Source organism: Phycodurus eques, chromosome 5, assembly GCF_024500275.1.
Source record: "Phycodurus eques isolate BA_2022a chromosome 5, UOR_Pequ_1.1, whole genome shotgun sequence".
NCBI classification, from domain to species: Eukaryota; Metazoa; Chordata; class Actinopteri; order Syngnathiformes; family Syngnathidae; genus Phycodurus; species Phycodurus eques.
Genome location: NC_084529.1, coordinates 26172396 through 26197067, shown reverse-complemented (window position 1 = coordinate 26197067; position 24672 = coordinate 26172396). Strand labels below are relative to the sequence as shown.

The 24672-nt window shown below is 40.8% G+C and overlaps 1 protein-coding gene across 6 annotated transcripts in view; it reads left to right on the top strand.

Moving 5' to 3' along the window:
• Positions 1 to 24672, top strand: part of LOC133403383 (kinesin-like protein KIF21A) — a 64866-nt gene that overhangs the window by 24752 nt on the left and 15442 nt on the right. For 5 of the 6 annotated variants that reach the window (XM_061678358.1, XM_061678360.1, XM_061678356.1 and 2 more), the window contains 17 exons: positions 5314 to 5536; positions 6263 to 6445; positions 7106 to 7246; positions 7318 to 7452; positions 9973 to 10149; positions 12092 to 12207; positions 12279 to 12474; positions 12749 to 12938; positions 14040 to 14106; positions 14997 to 15194; positions 18237 to 18327; positions 18474 to 18591; positions 20335 to 20523; positions 21990 to 22189; positions 23446 to 23553; positions 23630 to 23698; positions 23774 to 23913. In XM_061678358.1, coding sequence (XP_061534342.1) covers positions 5314 to 5536; positions 6263 to 6445; positions 7106 to 7246; positions 7318 to 7452; positions 9973 to 10149; positions 12092 to 12207; positions 12279 to 12474; positions 12749 to 12938; positions 14040 to 14106; positions 14997 to 15194; positions 18237 to 18327; positions 18474 to 18591; positions 20335 to 20523; positions 21990 to 22189; positions 23446 to 23553; positions 23630 to 23698; positions 23774 to 23913 — 2541 coding nt within the window. The remainder of the gene's footprint in view (positions 1 to 5313; positions 5537 to 6262; positions 6446 to 7105; positions 7247 to 7317; positions 7453 to 9972; positions 10150 to 12091; positions 12208 to 12278; positions 12475 to 12748; positions 12939 to 14039; positions 14107 to 14996; positions 15195 to 18236; positions 18328 to 18473; positions 18592 to 20334; positions 20524 to 21989; positions 22190 to 23445; positions 23554 to 23629; positions 23699 to 23773; positions 23914 to 24672) is intronic. The other variant, XM_061678357.1, reaches the window with a different exon arrangement.

The window sequence follows — 24672 nt, the reverse complement described above, 5'->3', positions numbered from 1 at the left end:
AAGCTGGTCAAAAACTCCACAGCCACCTCTCCTAGATGCTTCCATACTTCCACAGGAATGTCATCAGGAACAACTGCCTTTCCATTTTTCATCCTCTTTAATGCCTTTCTAACTTCCCCCTTACTAATCATTGCCACTTCCTGGTCCACCACACTTGCCTCTTCTACTCTCCCTTCTCTCTCATTTTCCTCATTCATCAACTCCTCGAAGTATTCTTTCCATCTATCTAGCGCACTACTGGCACCAGTCAACATATTTCCATCTCTATCCTTAATCACCCTAACCTGCTGCACATCCTTCCCATCTCTATCCCTCTGTCTGGCCAGCCTGTATAGATCCTTTTCTCCTTGAGTGGTTAACCTGCCATACATGTCATCATATGCCTCTTGTTTGGCCTTTGCCACCTCTACCTTTGCCCTAAATCGCATCTCAATGTATTTCTTTCGCCTCTCCTCTGTCCTCTCGGTGCCCCACTTCTTCTTAGCTAACCTTTTTCCTTGTATGATTTCCTGCACTGTGAGGTTCCACTACCAAGTCTCTTCTCCTTTCCTGCCAGAAGATACACCAAGTACTCTTCTGCCTGCCTCTCTGATCACCTTGGCTGCAGTGGTCCAGTCTTCTGGAAGCTCCTCCCGTCCACCGAGAGCCTGTCTCACCTCTTCCCAAAAAGCACACTTAACACTTTATTTTCCTTTTCTTTTAAATAAAAAAGGCACATGAACAGGATTTCATACTATTTTTATAACTACAAAAAGAAAGTACAATATACAGTACACAGGAAAAAGTTAAATGTTCAATGTTTGAAATGGTTTTCCAACATACATTCTCACACACCTTTTAAAAAATATATGGAAAATAAATATGCTGTAAATAAGTGTTGTAATCCCACTAATGCTGTTCATTTTGGTGTTTTTCTTTAACTATATATATATATATTTTTGAATATACAGGTATTTTATCCTACCCTGATTTATCACCTGCAGTAAGTGCAAGTGTTTTGACTTTGATTTATTTTGACCTGGCACATCCTCTGCTAAAGTATTGGACCTAAACACAAAATTCCAACTGATACCCGTGCTCCCATAAGTTATTTTTGGAAAAAGTGGCGTCCAAACAAACAAGTTGGCTCAAAGTCCCCGCATGGTGCGCTGATAACGGCTTTGGCTGCTTCCTGCAGGTCAAAGTTCATGAGGTGGTAATGTAAGGGTGGGTTGCGGGGGCGTTAAAATGGGGACATCGCGGGTGGCTCCAATGGAGATGTCAACATGACGCAGGAAAGACCACCACCGTGTTCACAGTCCTGTAATAGAACTCCAGAAGAGCAATTTTGATTTTTAAAAAGGTGATAAACATTTTTATTTCACCTACCTCAATTATGTTGAATTGAATATACTTCAAATTCAATAAGGTTCTTGTTTTCTCCTCTTGCGTTAGATAACATTTTGGGGTTTTCCTGGCTTAAATTGAGGCAGAGGTGATACGTGTATAGGCTGCACCCCCCAGTGGCTCAAACAAGCACTTTCTCATTTACATGTATTTTATTGTTCTTTAATGTTTTTTAATTCATATACTAAAATACAAAATAAAAATGAAGCAACCCTCTACGATATGAAATTAAATATAACAAAAGTCCCCGCGCGTACATGAGTAGTAGAATCGAGTATACTACCAATTATCACATTGGTTAATCGAGGAATCGGGAAAAAAAACATGGAATTTGCGTGACTAAACACAGTAACGTGCATGTGAGATAAACTGTAGGTACTATATTTGTCCACTTGGAGTCACCATACTCATCTTCTACTGTGGCATCAATAACTATGAGTGTGTATGGCTTTATTCGATTAATCGTTGCAGCCCTAGTCTACAGTTGAACAGCAGAGTTGACCAGCTTTAACTTAGCTTCAATGTGGCCCTGTTGAACATTAGCTTGAGCCATTTCATTGACACATTTCACAGTCAGATGCAGAACATTTAAGATTTAAACTGTCCTCATGCACTCTTTTGTTGTCCAGTGCAGTGTTCTCTCCAAAAAGTAAAGCATAACAAGTTACTATTAGTTTTTGAGTTTTAACTTTGACTTTTGAGCTCTCCACTAGAAATGTTCTCAACATTACATTATATCTTTGTTTTGTTGTTTTTGTTTGATTCATTTTGTATAGCTTTGCTAAGGAACTATAATACTCATTAATAATAATACAAATAATTTTTACACTTAAGTTTATTTCACGATATATACCACTATTGTTAAAGGATTACATTTATACCGTAATATAAATTTTGGTCCATATGCCCAGCCCTATTTCACACTAGTTAAAGAGAGGAAATGCAGACCTCTTTGATATGAATATAATGCTGATGATGGGGCATGTGGATCTATTTGCGAGCATCTGCGTCCTATTTATAAGTCCCGCTGGAGTTACATCCTGGACCTATTTATAGTACAGGGTCCACTTTTAAGGCTGTGGGTGGAGCTCGGCAGGATCCTGAGCTTGACCCTTTTGATTTTCCTCTCTCGCCCTCTCTTTCATTCTTTCTAGCTCTCTTTTGTTCTTTCTCGCTCTCTCTCTCCATTTGCGTCTTCCAGTTGACCAGACCACTGTGATATCCTCCCTGGATGGGATTACGATCTTAATTCATCTGATGCCTATCGCCATGGCAACATCATCCTGTGTCACGCACCCACACTGCACCAGCATGCTTTGGCTCTGATGTCACTTGGAATACTTTTTTCCAACTAATGGCTGAATCCTGGACCGCACCAAATGAGAAAACTCTGGTGCCCAACTGCGCACCAGGATTGTTTGTTGCGCACCATTTGTTTTGTTTGGTGTGTGTAAACTAGTTTGCTTGTATGGTACGTACAAGGTTTTGCTCATTTTTTTGCACAGAATGGTTCACTCATTAAATGTGCACTGCGGACTTGTATTTTGCACAATAGGGTGCTTATTTAGTGCACATTACAGATTGCCTTTTTTGGCGTGCACCAGGGTTTGCTTTTGATGTGCACTACGGTTTGCTTGTTTGGCGCTCTAAAGTTTCGCTTTTTTGCTCCACACCTCGGTTGACTTTAGTGCACTCCGAAGGGTTCACCCGTACGGCGCGCACCAGGGTTTCAGTTGTTTGGTGTGTACCCAACAAGGAACTCTGGTGTACACCAGGAGAGCATCAGACAAGTTACCTCTGATGTCCACCAAACTGGTGTACACCAGGGCTCACTTGTTCTCTCTCCCAAGGAAGTGTTCCCAGTGCACACCAAATAACTGAAATGTGATGGGCACAAAGGTTTCATTTTGTTGGTGTCCACCGGAGTTCACCTGTTTGCCATGCACAAAGAAAGTGAACCAATGAGCTCTGGTGCACACCAAACAATTGAATTCTGTTGCGCACCTAAGAAGTGCACTCTGGTATGCACTTGCTTGATGCACAACAAACAAGTGCTGTGTTAACAACACACTAGAGGGTGTCCTCCTTGAGTGCCTCTCAGTCAGTGGCTGATGAGACCCAGACAACTTGTCTATGCACAAACACTCAACTTCAACCCCAAACCTCGCCTGGCCTCCAACCTTAATTCAGCCTCCCTCTATCTGTATCCCCCAAAATAGTTTTTGTTTGTTTGTTTTTTACGTCTATCAGTGACTCTTTTAGGCGTCATGGACTCAACCCCTCATAACCTGGTATTCTATAGCACCCCTAGAGTGATGGAAAATATAAGCACCTGCCACCGGTTAGTCCGATTGAAACCACATTTTCCATTTTTCAGCGACTTTGCCCATTTCCGGGGTCTTACCGCACAAATGGTCTTGAACTAGCCAACAGACCTCACCTCAATTGTCAGATTCTTGACCAGATTACACGTTTGAGTCTCTTGAAACAAAGAGTTTCCTGTTCTCACTGTAGCAGATTACAAATGTTACATACTGTAGCTGGAAACAACTCAACAACAACCTGGAGGTGTCCCAATACGTTGTTGCTCCCACGGTGTCGGTGCGCTCAGTGCCAGGGTCCAGTGTCACACTTACGGGCACACAATGACCGCACTGTGGAAACTCCCAGGCATTGTTTTGGATGCACAATGAGGCCGTTATCCACGCTAGATGTTAAATGCTGCAAGGTCCCTTTCAACCCCATTGAGGGGTTCCATGTCAGGAGAGCTACCGCCTTTAAATATAACACAGCGATAAGCAGGATTCTCCACTAAATATTGGAACAAATTAAATGAAACCTTATTGAAGTGAAAGAGATTTACACAAAGAAATGAAAACTGTTGGTGCGACAGTTGTTCATCTGTGACTTTCTCACAGAACTCAGCAAAGGTGAGACAGCGGTTTTTCTGAGCAAATCCAAGCCTATCAAACGTATAGCCAGTAAAATCACAGCATCGGAGCCGTAACAGTAGAGCCAACATTTATTTGGTTGTACAGTACCTTTTGCACAGAACATTGCAGCGGTACGATATTACACAAAGCAACTACAAGCTTTTCACAGAGAGTAAAGGCAAATTATTGCCACCACTGTGTGTGTTTTCAAATGTCGCCTTTAAGCCTTTCACACAGAGATCCATCAAAAATGGTGCATCAGAGACATGACAGTTGGTCCAGCATTTACCTGTGACTTTCATGCAGAATCCAACGAAGGAGGGATATTGCAGCCAGCGTGTGCATTTTCATATGGTGACTTCAGTCCTTTCATACAGAGATCCAGCAAAATTGGTGCATTCGTGCCCTAACAGTTGTCAGACTTTTATTCTCTTGCGACTTTTAAATAGAAGGCAGCAAAGGTGAGATATTGCAGACAGTGACTTCAAGAGAGATCTTTCACACTAATTCAGCTACTTCAACCCTTTAACAAAGAGACTCAGCAAAATTGGTGCATCAGAGACATAACGGTCGATCCAGCACCTATTTGTGACTTTAAGATTGAACCTAGCAAAGGCAAGATACTGCTGCCACTGTGTGCGTTTTCACACAGCGACTTCAAGCCTTTCACACAGCGATCCTGCAAAGACGGTGCCTCTGCGACGTAATAGTCGCTGTCACATTTTTTTTTGCCCATGCCTTTTACACTGAACCCAATGAAGGTGAGAGATTGCCTTTCTTTCAAAGCCTTTCACACAGTGATCCAGCAAAATTGGTGCATTCGATGTGCAACAGTAGATCTGTTATATATGACTTTCACACACACCCCAACGAAGGCGTGATATAGCTGCTGTTGTGTGCAGCAACTGCAAGCCTTTCACACAGAGATCCAGCTAAATCGTTGTATCAGAGACATAAAATTTTATTGTCCTTTTTTATGTGTATTGTCCCTCAGGATCCGCCCTCAACTGGCACGGGAGAAGATTGAAGGATGCCACATTTGTACGTACGTGATGCCCGGCGAGCCTCAAGTCATCCTGGGCAAGGACAAATCCTTCACATACGACTACGTGTTCGACATGGACTCACAGCAGGACGCCATCTACCAAACGTGCACTGAGAAGCTGATCGAAGGCTGCTTCGAGGGATACAACGCCACAGTCTTCGCCTACGGACAGGCCAGTCGCAGACTACATTACCAACTGTACTGTATCCTGTAAATGTTATCACCACCCCTTTTGCACAGAACCCAGAAAAGCAGGATATCGCCACGACATGGCTAAAGGGGAAGTAGTCTCTTTCACACTGTGGTTGTGTAGAAATACTGCATTTCAGAAGAGAAGTCCTTAGAGTCCTTACATTTATACTCCGTTACCTTTTAAACAGAGCCTGAAGCGTTTTACACAGAGATCCTGCTAGATTGTTATGACATAAAGTCATGTATAAAATTGTTGTTTGACTGCAGCTAGGCATGGGCCTGTATCAGATTCTGTTTTCAACCGTTTTCCATTGAACGCAATCCATTTTATTTTTAAACAACATAGAATATGTGGTACATTAGTAAATGTAAAAAGAAAATGAACAATTGATTTTTTTTTCGAAATAAAATCAAAATGTAGGGTCACTGTTCGCACCAACGATGATTCAGGAAGAGGTTGTGTCACTTTGTGCACTGATGATCATATACCTATTTCACTATGAAATAATTTTCTCGCTTTTACTATATCTATGTAGAATACGCACGATTGACTTTTGAAGATTTTTTTGGGTATAAAAGTGCATATTATACACAAGAAATTACGGTAGTTGGCAGACGGTGATAATTGCTTTCAATTGCTGTAATCTGCCATTCCAGCTCTATCTTTGCGACGTGTTGACTTTGTTTTCCATCCCTGCCTGTGCAGACGGGTTCTGGCAAGACGTACACCATGGGGACGGGCTTTGACGTCAACATTGCCGACGACGAGCTAGGCATCATTCCCCGCGCCGTGCACCACCTCTTCCGGGGCATCGAGCGGCGCCGGCAGGCTGCACAGGAACAGGGACGCCCCGCGCCGGAGTTTAAGATCAACGCTCAGTTCCTGGAGGTAACCACCCTGACGGCAGCTGTCATTGTGATCGGGGGGGCGGAAGAGGCGGGGATGGAGGAGTTAACAAGGATCCACGTCGGGAAACACTTGTGCGGCTCCGTCACACTTTGACAGCGCTCGCATTCCGAAAAAGGCAAGCCGCAACGCGAGCTGTGATAAAACGTGGATGACCACAAATCAAACTACACAGCAGAATAAAAAATATTACCTTTACCTCCACCAAGGCTTCAACATTTGATTAGATAAAAAGAGGACTCTAATGTCCAATGTAATATGGAAGTATCATTGATCGACAACAAGGAACATTTGTGATCAATTTATCTGTATTGTCATCGTTGGATACTCTGAACTCCTGTTTCCATGGCCTTGATCATTGGTCTAAGGGGATACGGCTGAGTGCGAAATGGTGGCTTCGAAACAAAATGGCCGGCTTGCTCCTCAATTTATGGCATGGGTCTCTGAGATTTATCCGTGTGTCCTTATATGATAGCATGTGCACCCAATTTTGTGTGCAGCACCCATCTTTCCATCTTTCTAGGAGGAAGATGTTTCCATCTTTCTAGGAGGCGCTGCTGTCTGAGTTTTGTGGGGTTGCATTGAGTAGGGCGAGTCGCAGCCCAACTACATTTTTGAGGGGTGTTTTGTGCCGCCGTACAGCTTTACAACGAGGAAGTTCTGGATCTCTTTGACTCTGTGAGGGACGGGAAGCAGAAATCTCACATCAAGATCCATGAGGACGCCAACGGGGGGATCTACACTGTGGGCGTGACCACACGCACCGTGTCTTCCGAGGCCGAGGTATGACGTCCAAGTAGGAACATTTGCAGCTTTTCTCATGACGTCCCTAATATTTGTCACTGTTAATTCAGATGATGCAGTGCCTGAAGCTGGGGGCTCTGTCTCGCACCACTGCCAGCACGCAGATGAACGTCCAGAGCTCTCGTTCACATGCCATCTTCACCATCCACCTATGCCAAGTTCGAGTCTGTGCCTCCTCCGACAATGTGAGTCAAGCGCCACCATATGCAAACCTTATTCTCTTGGGGGGACGTAATAGGCTGAGTGGATCAAGAATAACGGAACCTTCTCTACTGTAAACAGCCCTGTTGAAATCAAGTGGTTTTGAGGGGGCTGTCCTATCTCATGCAAACGAGCTACTGCTCACTGCCCAGGAGTAATTCATATTCAATTAAAATTAAATGAGATTAAATACATTTATAGTGAGCTCAAGTCTTGGTTTTCAATTTTCAATTACAATACAAATATGTACAGTGACTACAGAAAGTTTTCAGACCCCCTTAAATCTTTCACTCTTTGTTATATTGCAGCCATTTGCTAAAATCATTAATTGTTTTTCCTCATTAATGTACACACAGCACCCCGTAGTGACAGAAAAAAATGGGATTGTTGAATTGTTTGCAGATTTTTAAAAAAAAAAAGAAAAACTGAAATATCACACAGCCATAAGTATTCAGACCCTTCGCTGTGACACTCATATATTTAACCCGGGTACTGTCCATTTCTTCTGATCATCCTTAAAACTGTTCTACACCTTCATTGCAGTCCGGCTGTGTTTGATTATACTGATTGGACTTGATTAGGAAAGCCACACACCTGTCGATATAAGACCTTACAGCTCACAGTGCATGTCAGAGCAAATGAGAATCATGAGGTCAAAGGAACTGCCTGAAGAGCTCAGAGACAGAATTGTGGTAAGGCACAGATCTGGCCAAGGTTACCAATGGAAGACGTTTGGGACGACCAGAACCTCCAAGATGGTGAAAAATAAGATTCTCTGGTCTGATGAGACCAAGATATAACTGTTTGGCCTTAATTCTAAGCGGTATGTGTGGAGAAAACAAGGCACTGCTCGTCACCTGTCCAATACAGTCCCAACAGTGAAGCATGGTGATGGCAGCATCATGCTGTGGGGGTGTTTTTCAGCTGCAGCGAAAGGGTGACTGGTTGCAATTGAAGGAAAGATGAATGCATCCAAGTACTGGGATATTCTGGACAAAAACCTTCTCCGGAGTGCTCAGGACCTCAGACTGGGCCGAAGGTTCACCTTCCAACAACACAATGACCCTAAGCACACTGCTAAAATAACAAAGGAGTGGCTTCAGAACAACTCAGTGACTGTTCTTGAATGGACCAGCCAGAGCCCTGACTTAAACCCAATTGTGCATCTCTGGAGAGACCTGATGGAAAAATTGTATATATTATCCTTTAAAAACACATTGTTGCTGTAACTGCATTGAGATGATAGCACCCTTGTTCACTGGAAGCAAGAGCAGTTTGGAGGAGTGCTACAATGCACATTTCACAAGGCAATAAAGCCCCCACACCTCCAGGCACTGACCACATCCTTAAAAGGTCATGGAATGTGATACCACCGACTCAAGCTTAATAAAAAGAGCTGCGCAGGGACAGGCACCTGAGAGGAGTCGGGAGAGATAAGCCTGGTGCTGCTCTCACTTTGCAAAGTTACTTAACTCGGGTTTCTTGATTTCTTACTTCTGTCTCCTTCCGTGGTGCAAATGTGTTGGTTAAAATAACCCTGACAAGACCTGAAAATGGCTGTCCACCAATGTTCACCATCCAACCTGACAGAACTGGAGAGGATCTGCAAGGAGGAATGGCAGAGGATCCCCAAATCCAGGTGTGGAAAACCTGTAGCATCATTCCCGAAAAGACTCATGGCTGTATTAGCTCAAAAGGGTGCTTCTACTAAATACTGAGCAAAGGGTCTGAATATTTATGGTTGTGTGATATTTCAGTTTTTCCTTTTTTAATAGAGCTGCAAAAATTTCAACAATTCCGTTTTTTTTCCTGTCAATAGGGGGTGCTGTGTGTACGTTAATGAGGGGAAAAAAATAACTTAAATTATTTTAGCAAATGGCTGTAATATAACCGAGTGAAGAATTTAAGGGGTCTGAATACTTTCCGTACCCACTGTATTAATATTGTACATTTTATTGTATTGTTAATAATTTAAATAAAGATTGTATATGTATCCATTTTAATATTTTTCAATTGTTTTAATTTATTATTTGTAATAAATCAATATACTACTTAAAAAGGAGTTAGGGTTAGTCTGACAATAAAAAAAAGTTTAATTGTATTTTTTCATATTAATAAATTACTTGCAACATTTAAAACAATAATTAAGATGTTAATATATAAATTATTAAAACAATAATGACAAATGAATAAATCCAATTAGTTTCGTCTTACATTTCCAATTTAAAAATACAAATTAATAACATTATTTCTTAATTTATCATTAATCATACATTTGTATTAAAAAACTTATAATAAGTGAATTAATCGGTCTTAAATTTGGTTTCCTTAAACCTACAGATGCCCTTTGAGTAAATTACTATTGTAAATGTATATAAAGATGTCGCAAAATGAATACAAACAGTAAATAAACATTATTAAATGTAATTGTGTTCACTTGTAAAGCCATTTAGTGTCTGTATTTACAGTAAGACCCGTCACTTCTTTATCCTTGGTCCTCACAGTACGAAGACGCCGACCAGGGTGATAATCAGGTCTCCAACGGCAATGGAGACATGGACGAGTACGAGACGCTGAGTGCCAAATTCCACTTTGTGGACCTGGCTGGCTCAGAGAGGCTCAAGAGGACTGGCGCCACGGGAGACCGAGCCAAGGAAGGGATTTCCATCAACTGTGGACTGGTGAATTATTATAGTGTCGCACTGACATCTAGTGGACGACATGTATACATGAACTCCGCTCATATAAAAGTGTATCTTAATGAGTTTGATTAATGTAGGAATAAAGGCCGTGAGGCAGCACCATTACCACTTTACAATTGATTGGAATATTATATTTTAATTGCCTATAGATGCCACAAAATGGTGACAAGGGACTTAAAACAAAGACTGGTATTTTGTTTGGATTTATTTATTTACTGTGAGATGTAATGTTTTGGAAATTAAATCAGGAAACAATCTTGTCTTTGTCATTTTAATAATATCTTTGCAAAGAGAGAGACATTCAAGAGAGGTTACAAGTTGCTTCGTGTCTGAGATACATGGAAAAATATCCATCCATCCATTTTCTACCGCTTATCCGACATCGTGTCGCGGGAGCACTAGCTTTAGCAGGGACACCCAGACTTCCCTCTCCCCAGCCACTTCATCCAGCTCTTCCGGCGGGTACCAAAGGCGTTCCCGGGCCAGCCGAAAGACGTAGTCTCTCCGGCGTGTCCCGGGTCGTCCCCGGGGTCTCCCCCCCCCCGGTGGGACGTGCCCGGAACACATCCAAATCAGATGCCCGAGACACCTCATCTGGCTCCTCTCAATGTGGAGGAGCGGCTCTACTCTGAGATCCTCCCGGATGACCCTTCTCACCCTATCTCTAAGGGAGAGCCCGGACACCCTGCGGAGGAAACTCATTTCGGCCGCTTGTATCCGGGATCTTGTTGTTTCGGTCACGACCCACAGCTCGTGACCATAGGTGAGGTTAGGAACGTAGATCAACCGGTAAATCGAGAGCTTTGCCTTTCGGCTTAGCTCCTTCTTTACCACAACGGACCAATACGAAGTCCACATCACTGCAGACGCTGAACCGATCCGCTTGTCGATCTCCTGTTCCATTCTTCCCTCACTTGTGAACAAGACCCCAAGATACTTGAACTCCTCCACTTGGGGAAGGAGCTCATCCCCGACCTGGAGAGGGCACGCCACCCTTTTCCATGGAAAAACAATGCCTTATTAAACCTAAGAAAAAATGGGAGGGAGATGAGGAAAGAAGAAAGAAATTCACAGTTATCTTGTCCTTGAGAGAAAAGGGAGGTTGAAGACCGGAGGAGAGAAGGGAAGTGCACTCATCAGTGCAAATGAAAAATAGTTTTCTCGCACAACTCAGGTTATTTACGTCATTGCTGTCGCATGCTGTACATCATTGCCGTCCTAGTGACAACCTGTTGCATCAAACTATTAAGCTATTAAGTACATTTGAAAAAGGCCACGCAAGAACAAAGGACTATTGAAGTATTAAAATACACATAACTATGGAATAATATAATAAAAGAGTAAATAGATTATGGCGGCACGGTGGGGGACTGGTTAGCGCATCTGCCTTGGAGTTCTGAGGACCGGGGTTCAGGTCCCGGCCCCTCCTGTGTGGAGTTTGCATGTTCGCCCCGTGCCTGCCGGGTTTTCTCCGGGCACTCTGGTTTCCTCCCACATCCCAAAGACATGCATGGTAGGTTGATTGGAGACTCTAAATTGCCCTTAGGTGTGAATTTGTGCGCAAATGGTTGTTTGTTTATATGTGCCCTGCGATTGGCTGGCAACAAGTTCAGGGTGTACCCCGCCTCTTGTCCGAAGATAGCTGAGGTAGGCTCCAGCATGCCCATGACCCTTGTGAGGATAAAGCGGTACAGAAAATTGATGGATGGATATATAATTATATTTTGTCATTTTGCCATAACAGTAACAACGCAGACAAAGAATAATCACCAAAGCATCAACACCATTCATCTAACATGTACACAATTTTGAACCCATGTTACATAAACAACTGTATTCAGTAGTTAAATTATTCAACACAATAAATATACTGTGTAGAGTTTATTATTGACTATTTTATCACATTTTGTGTTATTTAAAGCTGGCTCTAGGTAACGTCATCAGCGCTTTGGGCGACCGCAGCAAGCGGTCCTCGCACGTGCCTTATCGAGACTCCAAACTGACCCGACTTCTGCAGGACTCCTTGGGAGGTAACAGGTCAGTAGAGATAAGTTTGTACTTTGCTTTTTACCATAAAAGCACCCTGAAGAGGTATCTTTGTGTCTCAGCCAAACGGTGATGATCGCCTGTATCAGCCCGTCTGACCGCGACTTCATGGAGACGCTCAACACGCTCAAGTACGCCAACCGCGCCCGCAACATCAAGAACAAGGTGATGGTGAACCAGGACAAGGCGAGCCAGCAGATCAGCGCACTCAGGACGGAGATCGCCAGACTGCAGATAGAGCTCATGGAGTACAAGACAGTGAGTGTGGGAAAAAACAGGAGATCTTTTAAATGGAAAATACTGTGGATATAAAAAGACTACACACCCCGGTACAAGTTTTAGTTTTAAAAAAAAAACTACACCAAGACAAGTCCTTTCAAAACTTTTTTCACCATTGTGACCTATAAACTGTCCAACTCAGGCACTGTAGAGACCCTGCTATTTGTAGATAAACAGTAAAAGGTAAATTTTCCATAATATGTTGCCTTTAAAAGACTATAAACTGTATTGACTGCCGTCCCCCCCTGCATAGGGTAAACGCTTGGCGGGCGAAGATGGCGTGGAGAGCTTCAGTGACATGTTCCACGAGAACGCCATGCTGCAGACGGAGAACGGCAATCTGCGCGTGCGGGTGAAAGCCATGCAGGAAACCATCGACGCCCAGAGGGCTCGACTCACACAACTGCTCAGCGACCAGGCCAACCAGGCTCTCGCCAGGGCGGGTATGCACCAGCAAACACTGCTGACACCACAAGAAAACAATCACATTCAGACGTTTCAGTACACAAACACAGAGAAGCTCAACCTCTGGCGAGCAGACACCGTGGCTAGCGATGAGGCTTTTGGGAGTGCCCATATTAATAGTTAAACCCTAAATATATGTCAAACTATTATCCCAAAACACTTCAATACTGCTTCAAACTCATCATACAACATTACCTCCTAAAAATAAGTGGTTTACAGATGATTTGATTTAGAAGAAAAAATGCAAACGTGTAAGGAAGCTGGCGTTTCGCAATCCTTATTAATAGCAATTACTACCTTCCTGTTAGACATCTTAGTACAATTTTGACTCAGTTATTCATATTCTCATTGTTTTAATATATACTGTGTCTTCAGTTTGGCCCTTAACTGTACCTTGGGTTGAATAGCAATCTGTTAGCAGCTGATCAATTTTTAACTTCCACCACTGCCAAGAGCAATCCAAACCTTTCTCTGCATCATCGTGAGAAGTTAAAAACCCTGCTTTCTCTTTGTCTGCCTGTTGGATCTATACTGGAATCTTGCATCAGGCTTCTGTTTGCTGTCAAGCCAGTCATCAGCTGATGGACAGCGCTAACTACCCCTCTGCTAGCATACAGCAGGGTGGACCTAACTGTCATTATTAACGTACCATGAATCCATCCATTTTCAGTACCGCTTATTCTCACTAGGGTCGCGGGCGAGCTAAAACCCTAACCCAGTTGACTCTGGGCGAGAGGCGGGGTACATCCTGAACTGGTCCCCAGCCAATCGCAGGGCATATATAAACAAACAACCACTCGCACTCACATTCGGGCGAAGTTTTCAATTAACCTACCGTGCATGTTTTTGGGATGTGGGAGGAAACTGGAGTCCCCGGAGAAAACCCATGCAGGCACGGGGAGAACATGCAAACTCCACATAGGCGAGGCCGGATTTGAACCCGGGTCGTCAGAACTTCAAGGCAGATGTGCTAACTAGTCGATCACCGTGCTATTAGCATACCATTAGGTCTCTAATCACGTTTAAAAAAAAAAAAAAAAAAAACATTTACAAATTCCTTTTCCCCCCCCCTTGTTCAGGTGAAGGAGGCACAGAGGAAATTGGCAACATGATTCAGAATTACATCAAAGAAATTGAAGACCTCAGGTAAACACAGGAAGAGCCTGATGCTATTTGTAGCCTTTAGCCTTGAGTGGAGCACCACAGCCGATTTTGGCTCGTTTGAGGTTAAAACTGTTAGATTTTGTACTCATAGATCCCACAGAGCATTTACATCATCAAGAGTCCTGTACTATTTGTTGCCCTAACCCAAATATAGCTGTTTTTTCCCCTAAAATTGGTTAATCAAAATATTTATTCATGTTTTATTTATTAATCTCATTCAACTATATAGTTTATTTATTTATTGTAAATAAAATACTGTATGTTAGGAACAATTTGTATTTTTTAAAAGAAATAGATAGTTAATTAGAATTAAAACAAAAGTTTAAAATTAGCATAAGGTCATTTTATTATTGAAAACAATTTCACATAAAAACTAAAATTACTAAGTTTTTCACTTTATTAAAAAATTGGTTGAGTAATCATTAATACATGATAAAGAATACAAGTTTTAAAAATGAGTGAATTGTTTTGTGTTTACATAAAATACCGCCATGTTAATAAAATAAACTATATTAATAAAATAAACAAGTTTTTTAGTTTATTCAATAATTATGATTAATAATAAACAATACAATTTGTATTAATAATTTTTAAAAGGGTGCACATTATATAATTATTTTATAACATTTTACAAACCTATTTTTATTTTATTAAAATGCACTCAAAATTTTCCCCACCCATAACATGCTCTAGAACAAGGTCTTTTTTTCCCCCTCTATTTTCATTCAATGTTCGAATTTTTAGTAGTGTAGTTGTAAATGCCGCATGCGCAGGTTCGATTCCCAATACCTCTCACTTAAGAACTGCTTCTACTTCTGTTGTGATTCGGCGCTATATAAATAAAATTGAATTTAATTGAAATTGATTCTCAGAGCCAAGCTTCTGGAGAGCGAGGCTGTGAACGAGAGCCTGCGCAAAAGCCTCTCTCGCGCCTCCAACCGCCAGGCCTTCTACAGCGGGCCTGGTTCCTTCTCCGCCGCCGCCCCCGAGAAGGAGACATCTGACATCATCGAGATGGCCAAGAAGGACCTGGAGAAGCTGAAGAAGCGAGAGAAAAAGAAGAAGAAAAGGTAATCAAAGATTGACTGTCTAGATCTGAAAATGTTTGTCCTGTAGGAAAAGTTTGTCGCTTTGTGACCTTTAAAAATTAAGAAAATGAAAAAAAAATCAGATTTTTCAGCCGAGACCAATACGCTGAAATTGAACCGGATTTCTGATGACATGGTCAGATCGGGGTTCCTCTGTTACCGTGACTTACGAGTCCCCTAAGTTGCAAATCTTTCGGTTTGAGTTTACGAGCGAGGTTCAGATGTGCCACCGCTTGAGTTAAGTGGAAAAAATGACCGAGCAGTTAGGGTACTGTAAAGAATGCCCTTGCATGTGGGCAAGGAGAGCCACAGTTGTTGATACACTTTTAGTCGTTTATTGAATGGCACGAACAGTCAAACACAGAAATGCAAAATTCAGACACTTGCAAGCGGCCTGCTGTAGGCCACAACCCAGAAGGTCACACGTAGACTGACTGGCCAACCTGACCCCTGACAGCACTCGCAAAGCCACGCCCCTTAAAGGCACACAACCAACACACAAATACTGCACTACGTATAGTAATTACACCAGTTTATTTCATTACATTCTCCTATGTTTTAATATGTTAAATTGCTATTTTTCCTCATTTAAAACACACAAAATACAGTATGGTGTTTTTTGGGGTGTCTGGAATGGATTAATGACATTTTAAATCAATTTCAATGGGGAAAATGGATGTGACACATGAGCAAATTGAGTTAAACGTTTGGTCACCGAATGGAATTAAACTCGTAATTTAAGGTACCACTATAATCATTCTGAAGCTTGCTTAAGCCCCAGGAAAAAAAAACAGAAAAGCAGTATGAGTTGGACACAGACAACTGTTTTTATAGAACTGGCTTGAATGTAGATTAAAGGTGTTCTTGAACAACATTACTGTGCTGTAAGACCTAGAGAGGAATGAAGAGACGCCGGACTCTGGCAAAAGCTGGATTTTCTCTCACCCTTCCTTCCTTCCTTCCTTCCTCTCATCTCTCTTCCCTTCTCGTGTAACCTTTCACTCACTCCCCTGAAGACTCCAGCACCTGTTGGAGGAGCGAGAGAGGAGGGAGGAGGAGGTGGAGGAGGAGGTTGTTGTCAGGTTTGTTGGCTTCCACCCTCCTGCTGCCCTTTTTGCGACTCACTTTTGAACTCATCATCATCTTCATCAAACACAAGCCTCCATCTTGCCTGTTGTTCGCCCATCAATGCTGCTGCTTTTTATCATGTAAAAAGTTATTTTGGTTCTTACGATTTTGTGTTGCTGAATCTGTGAAACATCTCCGTGTTTTGAAAAAAAAAAGTACGTTACTAACCAACTTTGGACAAAACATTTATCGAAGATGGCTTTAATTATTACATCCCCTATTTTTTGCTGTGCATAATCACCCTTTTCTTTTCATGGTTTGACACACTGTATTTTTCACCAACAAGTTAGTGACATTAAACACCGCTCACCGTTCAAAACATTAGGTACACCGGATTAATGATAACCAACAGAGCTGCTAATATATATATATATATATATATATATATATACATATATATTTATTTTTTACTATTTCACAATGTTTATGTATTTATGTCTTTGTATTTTTATATTTCCACCCCTAATATTTTTTTTATATTTGAATATATTATATATATAATATATATATATATATATTATATATATATATTATATATATATATATATATATATATTCAAATACAGTTTTCTGGTGAATGTTTTTGTTTACATATTTGTATAATGTTTTGTTTTGAGCATTAATGGTTTGGTTCTTATGACATTGTGCAAGTGTACCTGATGTGTTTGACCATTGGCATATCCCTGACCTCCCCTTCATACCCCTTCATACTACATATTATGATGAATACTGAGAATTGTGATCATTTTACTCATTATAATTGTTTCTTGGAAGGGTAAAATGACATCATTTTTACCAACAAATGCTGGTGACGTCATATACCGCTTGAATTTCACATTGTAGTTGTTTGTTGTCATATTTTTGTACTATTTTAAAATATTTGTGTCTTCATATTTTTGGTATTTTCTTTCTAATATCTTTGTGAAATTGTGTAAATGAAAATATTTTTTGTCCAGTGTTGTTATTTATTGCAATATTTTTGTTTCCCAAATTTTTCTTTGTTTAATTTTCCCTCTAGTTTTTATTGATTTCCCTCAGTATTTGAATATATTCAAATGCATTATTTTCTTATTTCTTATTCTTGTCGAGTATTTTATTTCTTTGTATGTACCCTGCGATTGGCTGGTGACCAGTTCAGGGTGTACACCGCCTCCTGCCCGAAGTTAGCTGGGATAGGCTCCAGCGACCCGAGTGAGGAGAAGCGGCTCAGAAAATGGATGGATGGATTTTTTTCCCCAAATAGTTTGTCTAATATTTTTGTAAATGTTTGATTTTTTTTTTTTTTTTTTTTTTTTTTTTTACTATTCTTTGCCTAATACTTTGTATTTGTCTGACAATATTTTTACATGAATATATTCAAATATATATTTTTGTATTTTTACAATATTTTGAGCATTGCATTTGGCTCTCTTACGCTACCCAAGTGTACCTAATGGTTCGACTTGTGCCACTCCCATTACCAAATCCCAGAAGTAACTTTACATATTACATAACATTTTGTGAGTAATACAAACAACTGTGATCATTTTGCTCACTATATCGTTTCATTAATGGTTTAACATGTCTTTTTCACCTACAAGCTGCCTTTACAATGATAACTAGAATTTCAGATGTCAAAAGTGAGCATTATCATTGTGAAGGCAAAAGTGGGTGTACCTAATATTGTGGCCAATGGATATACTGTATGTACCGTATGGCGTGTGGCTGGTGTTAACAACAGAAACATCGCTATAACACTGGAAACTAAAGCTTGATAATGTGCTGAAAAGACAGTGATTATTCTCTCATAGCAAGGACTTAATGTGTGTTTTTGCCTCAATATTAGTGATGATGATGATGATGAGGGAATTGAGTTAGCTAATAAAATAATAACAAATGAGTGGTTCATTTTTGCAGTGTGGGCAAGGAGGACGTTCCCGACAACGAGCAGGAGAAGAGCAGCGACAAGGAGAACAACGTCGAGCGAACTAGCGACAACGCCGACATGGTGAGATGTGCCACATAAGCACACGGTCTTGGGGGGAAATAGAAACAGTTTACATTATAGTGTAAAAAATATATTAAATAAAAAATAATAATTGACAAATAAACATGAAAATATCATCTCAACTCTGACTACTCATCACCCGGGAGGATGCGCAGGAGGGTAGTGAGCACGACGAAGAAGGAGAGGAGGAGGATGAAGAGGAGGATGAAGACATGGAGGTTGAGGACAGTTCAGACGATTCAGACTCTGAGTCGGACGAGAAAGGTGAGAGTCGTCACGTGGTGTCAAGTACATACCAAGGCAACAAGGGGCTCTACCACACCTAACCATAAGGCCGTTTTAGCCAAGCCAAATCCTATAGAAAGGCATTCTTGGAAAAGGCATGTGCAACAGATATAAAAAGTTAAACACCACTGTTCAAATGCAAGGTTTTGGTGATTTTTTAAAAATATTTTTTGTGAAGCACTTTGTTTTGCAATTTTATGTGTGAAAGCTGCTATCAAAGGTGGGTAGGAACGCGGCTCCGTTGCATATACTCAAGTAACGTTTTGGATAAATTGTACTTCTCAGAGTATGAAGCATACTTTTTACTTTTACTTTTTTTTTTTTTTTGTTAAGAAGAAACCGTAATTTTACTCCGTACCAATAAGCTACATGTCCTTCGCTACTTTCATATATCAATAATTGTGTGCGCAATCTATTTTTCGACTTCCACATTGGCCGCCGTTGCGCCAACCCACCGGGATTACCACAGCGATGTTTGACTCAAGCTCACCAATCAAACGACATGAAAGTCACATGCTATTGGGCTTTGTTGGCTAATCAAAGTGAGTCGTGACAGCCACGTGCGACTCGTGATTACATTACAGCGTAGTTTTCAAACTTGGAAATATCAGCCCACTTATAACTTGAGAATACACCTTGCGGTAAGTTGCAGATGTTTTTGTTGTTGTTTTGGCTGTGCATATGGTTTTGGCTGTGCATTTGGCAACATTTGCCCTATTTTATGGCCACTAGTAACTGTAAAACATGCATCCTCCTATTTTCTCTCTCTCTCTTGCTCTCACTCACTTACTTACTTTATCATTACGCCTGGTCAGCAAACAGCTTCTTCATTCAGTTATTTTAGTGCATAAAGCAAATAATGTGTCTGTAAGGCCCTATGCATGTGTTGTCAGTTTTGGGACACACCTCCCACCATTTAAATGGTGGGAGGTGTGTGTGGACTCCAATTGAACATGACTTTGAATGTGATCTGTTACATCTGAAGACAGCCAAATGGCAGTTGTAAGGGGGAGTACATCCATGTGCAACCATATTTATTTGTATTTATTTTATTTAAACTTTATTAAACCAAGTAAAAGAGTAGTTAAAGCCGAACATCCCTTTTGCATTGGTGACCTGGGCAAGAGTGGAGCAAGTTAAGTCAATCACATTCAAGTTTATTTCAGTCGTTTATTGACACCTCCCCTCTCAAAATGATACAAAAATAAATCAGTTGAGTTGTACAAATTCTAGTAATGGCGGAAAAAGTTGTAAAACGATTTACCGTGGACAAAGTTCTTTTACAACACAAAAATCTGGCATTTGAACAGGGGTGTGTATAATTTTTATATCCACTGCAGCTTTGTTCCTTGTAATCTGCCTGGTGAGCCTACAGTATTGTGCTGTTTAACAAGTACAAACAATATTTCCATTTCTTGGAGCTGAATTTGCCTTAATTTTTTATTTTATAAAGATTTTATTTATGTTTTAGATTAATATTGCTCAGCAATATCTGAATTTGCACATTCAAATTCAGTACTCTGATCATACTCTGATTTTAAAAAATAAATCAGAAGTTATTCACTGCTTACTAAGTTTTTTTCACCGAGTACTTCCTTACTCTTAAGTAATTATTTGAACGACGTTTTACTTTTACTTGAGTCATATCACTCTAAAGTAACAGTACTTGAGAACAATATTTGACTGGGGAGAGTTTGATTTGATTTGATGGGTTTTCTGCAGAGAACTTCCAGGCAGACCTAGCAAACATCACCTGCGAGATCGCCATCAAGCAGAAGCTGATCGACGAGCTGGAGAACAGCCAGCGCCGCCTGCACACTCTCAAGCAGCAGTACGAGCATAAGCTGATGATGCTGCAGTGCAAGATCAGGGACACGCAGCTGGAGCGAGACAGAGTCCTCCAGAACATGAGTAAGGTCCTATTCTACAAGAACCTGTGTTTCGACCAATGATGATGGACAATGTTGGGAAAGTTAATTTTCTCTGCGAACGAGTTCAAAGTTCAGTTCAACGTTCCGAAAATAAACTACTGGTAGTTCAGTTCATAATGACCTAAGTTCACCATTCTAAAAATCGACTTGTTCATCGTTCTTTTTTGTGTTTTTATCAAAATGTTGCTGACGAGCTATTCCCGTTAAAATACTGCCATGTCATTTTCCCATTGTTGCCACCTATTCAGTCCACACTAGTAGCCAGCTGCAGCTTTCACCCTGCAATCTAAAAAACATGAGGAAAAACGTGTTGCTTAAATGGTCTTTTCTTTAAAACGAGGAATCAAAACAAAAACAGGACTTTTGTCCGTAATGTGCAAACAAAAAGATGCGACACATTATTACAGGAATGATTGTGAAAGTACATTGATAACTTTGCATTCCTTGCAGCTCTGGCTGACTATATTGACAAAATATTTTATTTTATCTATTCTTCATCCAGCCATTCATTTTCCATACCGCTTATCCTCACTAGGGTCGCAGGCATGCTGGAGCCTATCCCAGCTAACTTCGGGCGGGAGGTGAGGTACACGTGGAACTGGTCGCCAGCCAATCGCAGGGCACACATAAACAAACAACCATTCGCACTCACATTCACACCTACGGGCAATTTAGAGTCTTCAATCAACCTACCATACATGTTTTTGGGATGTGGGAGGAAACCGGAGTACCTGGAGAAAACCCACGCAGGCACGGGGAGAACATGCAAACGCCACACAGCCGGGGCCGGGATTTGAAACCCGGCCCTCAGATCTGTGAGGTAGATGTGCTAACCAGTCATCGACCGTGCCGCCGCTTATATTATAAAACAAAATAAATTCCATATCATGATCGTACAGAGTTTTAACTAAAGCGTTCCTATACAAATAATAATTTTACTCATAGACCTAATCAATCCGCTTTCAGATCACGTTCCCCATTAGTGGGCCAACAATCCAATAACGCTTGGTGAATTGTGCTTCACAATGATAGTAAGACATCAAAGGACGCAACGTCGCTATGAATGCTTGGCTGCCCCGAGCTTCTTGAGGCTAGTAGATGTTATGGTATGGACCAATCAAACCCAAGCTGTTTTCCATCTTCAAATTGGGGAAGTTGAGCGATCCAATCAGACTTAAATTTATTTAAATCTTGCATATTAATGAGAAATCCATCCATCTGCCAGGCGTGAAAGACCAACGGGAATAGCTTGAAAAAGGACATTCTGGGCATTTCCAACTCAAATGACCTTGCAAACCTGACAAAAGGACATCAAACATTATGAAAAAAGTGGCATGGGGCCTTTAAATAAAAGTAAAAAAGTAAAGACTGAAATGCACTTAAGTACAAAAGTAAGATTTGTATTTTATTACTACTTCCTGCCACTGACTGCGTTTTCTTCTTCAGACTCTGTGGAAAGCGGCTCAGACGACAAGGCCCGCAAAATCAAGACGGAGTACGAGAGGAAGCTGAGTGTGATGAACAAGGAGCTGCAGAAGCTGCAGTCGGCCCAGAAGGAACACGCCCGCCTGCTCAAGAACCAGTCGCAGTACGAAAAGCAGCTACGCAAGCTCCAGACGGACGTGGCCGATATGAAAAAGACTAAGGTAACACTCATAACACTGGAACATCCATAAAGTGGAACAAAATTGTTGAGAATTTCCCTGCAGGAAATAATGGAACTTAAAATAAAGTCAACCTCTGTTTATCTTGATTTGTTTTCCACGCACAATAGATTAAAAAATGCATTATAAAAACCCGAATTCCAATGAAGTTGGGAACGTGTGTAAAATATAAAAATTTTACAATCCTTTTCAACCTATATTCAATTGAATACACTACATAGACAAGATATTTAATGTTCAAACTGATGAACTTCAACTGTGTAATGTTCCAAACAGGTGTTTTTGTTTTTAGCATTCGTCAGCATTCCTAGTCATGTAGAGCATCTTGCAGGAATCAAATTCAAAATGTGTATATTTGCAACAAAAGAAAAACTAACAAAACAAAGTTTATCAGTTTGAACATTAAATATCGTCTTTGTTGTATATTCAAATGAATACAAGTTGAAAAGGATTTGCAAATCGTTGTTTTTATTTACGTTTTACACAATGTACCAACTTAATTGGAATTTATGTTTGTAGTCTTACCCCTCCCACATGCTTTAAATATATTTAATCTTGTTGAAACACACATTGTAAATGTATTTGAATGCAAAAAAACAAATTGTTTGTCTACATGCAGTACGTGCAGTTCGATGTCACCAACTGGTTTTATATTATTTAAAGAAAAATATTCTCATTAACAAGGAATGTTTTCTTTCTTCATTATTATTACTTATTTTAATTCATTTTTATTATTTGCTTTCAGTTTTTATTTTATTCATATAAATGTTTATTTTTTGACTACTCTAACACCTTAATTTCCACTCTGGGGATCAATAAAGTATATCTTATCAATAATACATTTTAAAAATTATAATGAATGACTTTCACATTCACATTGTTGGCCATTGAGCACCACATTTTGCTCACCGCTGGACTATCCATCCATCCATTTTCTTCCGCTTATCCAAGGTCGGGTCACCGGGGGCAGTAGCTTTAGCAGGGGCGCCCAGACTTCCGTCTCTAAACTTATAACTAAACTTATAACTTATAAACGTAATACTAAACTTTAATGTAATCTCTTTGTTTTCATTTATTTGTTTATATGTATTTAGACTATTGACCACTATATTCTGTATTGTTCTTGTATATTGTGTTGTATTCAATAGAAAAAAAACAAAACAACAAAAACACACACAGATAAAAGCCAGAGGAAAGGTTTTTGAATCTGACTTTCATGTTGTTGTTTGTTGTGTTAGGTTCGCCTCATGAAGCAGATGAAGGAGCAGCAGGAGAAGAACCGCATGAACGAGTCCCGGCGAAACCGGGAGATCGCCTCCTTGAAGAAGGACCAGCGCAAACAAGAGGTCAGTGAACGCCTCATGGTGGTCGACCTCTCTCCGGATGCACCGTTGATGGATTTTTTTTTTTCTCCGTCCTCAGCACCAACTGAAGCTGCTGGAGGCTCAGAGGAGGCAGCAGGAGCTCATCCTCAGGAGAAAGACAGAGGAGGTGGGTTTTAGTGTCTGTTTTTTTGGTCCTCTTTTGGGCATGTGGCGTTAAAGCGTCCTCCGTATCTTTGGTCAGGTGACGGCTCTGAGAAGGCAGGCCAGGCCCACCTCGGGGAAGGTCATTCGGAAGATCAACCTGCCAGATCCCAACCAGGACTCAGCCCACCGTCCCCCCGTCCGCATGTACTCTGGACACACCGCTGCCAATGGCACTAGGTACGTCTCCATTAGCTATATTTTTTTTAAGTAATTAACTTTTTTTACAGTATACTTATGCACTGTAATGTCCACGCATGTGGGAGAGGCGACCCACAGTTGCCGATGTACTTTTCAGTCATTTATTAAACGCCAGCAAAACGGTGAGTGAACAATGAGCGCACTCACACAGGAGCTGCTGTCGGCCACAGCTTATGCCCAGACACTTACACACACACTCGCAGACATCACACACCACCCCACCATCGCCCCACCTCTTAAAGTATATATGTACAGTGTTTTCTGTATACTGTATTTTATACTTGCAATGTGTGTGTATGTTCAAATAAAACATTTTTTAAAAGTTTTTATTTCTTTTGTTTATTTATGTTCAGTGCAAATGTATTTATTTATTTGATCCCCCCCCCCCAATTTTGATCGTTTTTATTTGATCCCTTTCACCAATTACAGGAGGGTCTTGAATCTATTCCTTGTATAGGGTTTCACTGTAGTGTAAGTCCGTAGTGTGCCACTGAATGTTTTGAAAATTGAGACCCCAAAGCTAGTTTGACTTGGAAATTTGGTAGACATGTCTATCTTGAGTAGAACCACAAAAAAGAGTCTCAAGAACTCGTTCTGGAAAAGACACAGGAGATCTGCTATTTTGGTCTTGTGGCGGTGAAGTGTGATGACTCGCCATTGGTTCAGTAGTGCACCTCAGAATCTTTTAAAATTCAACCCGTGATCTCAATTTGATTTGGTAACATGAAATTTGGGCCA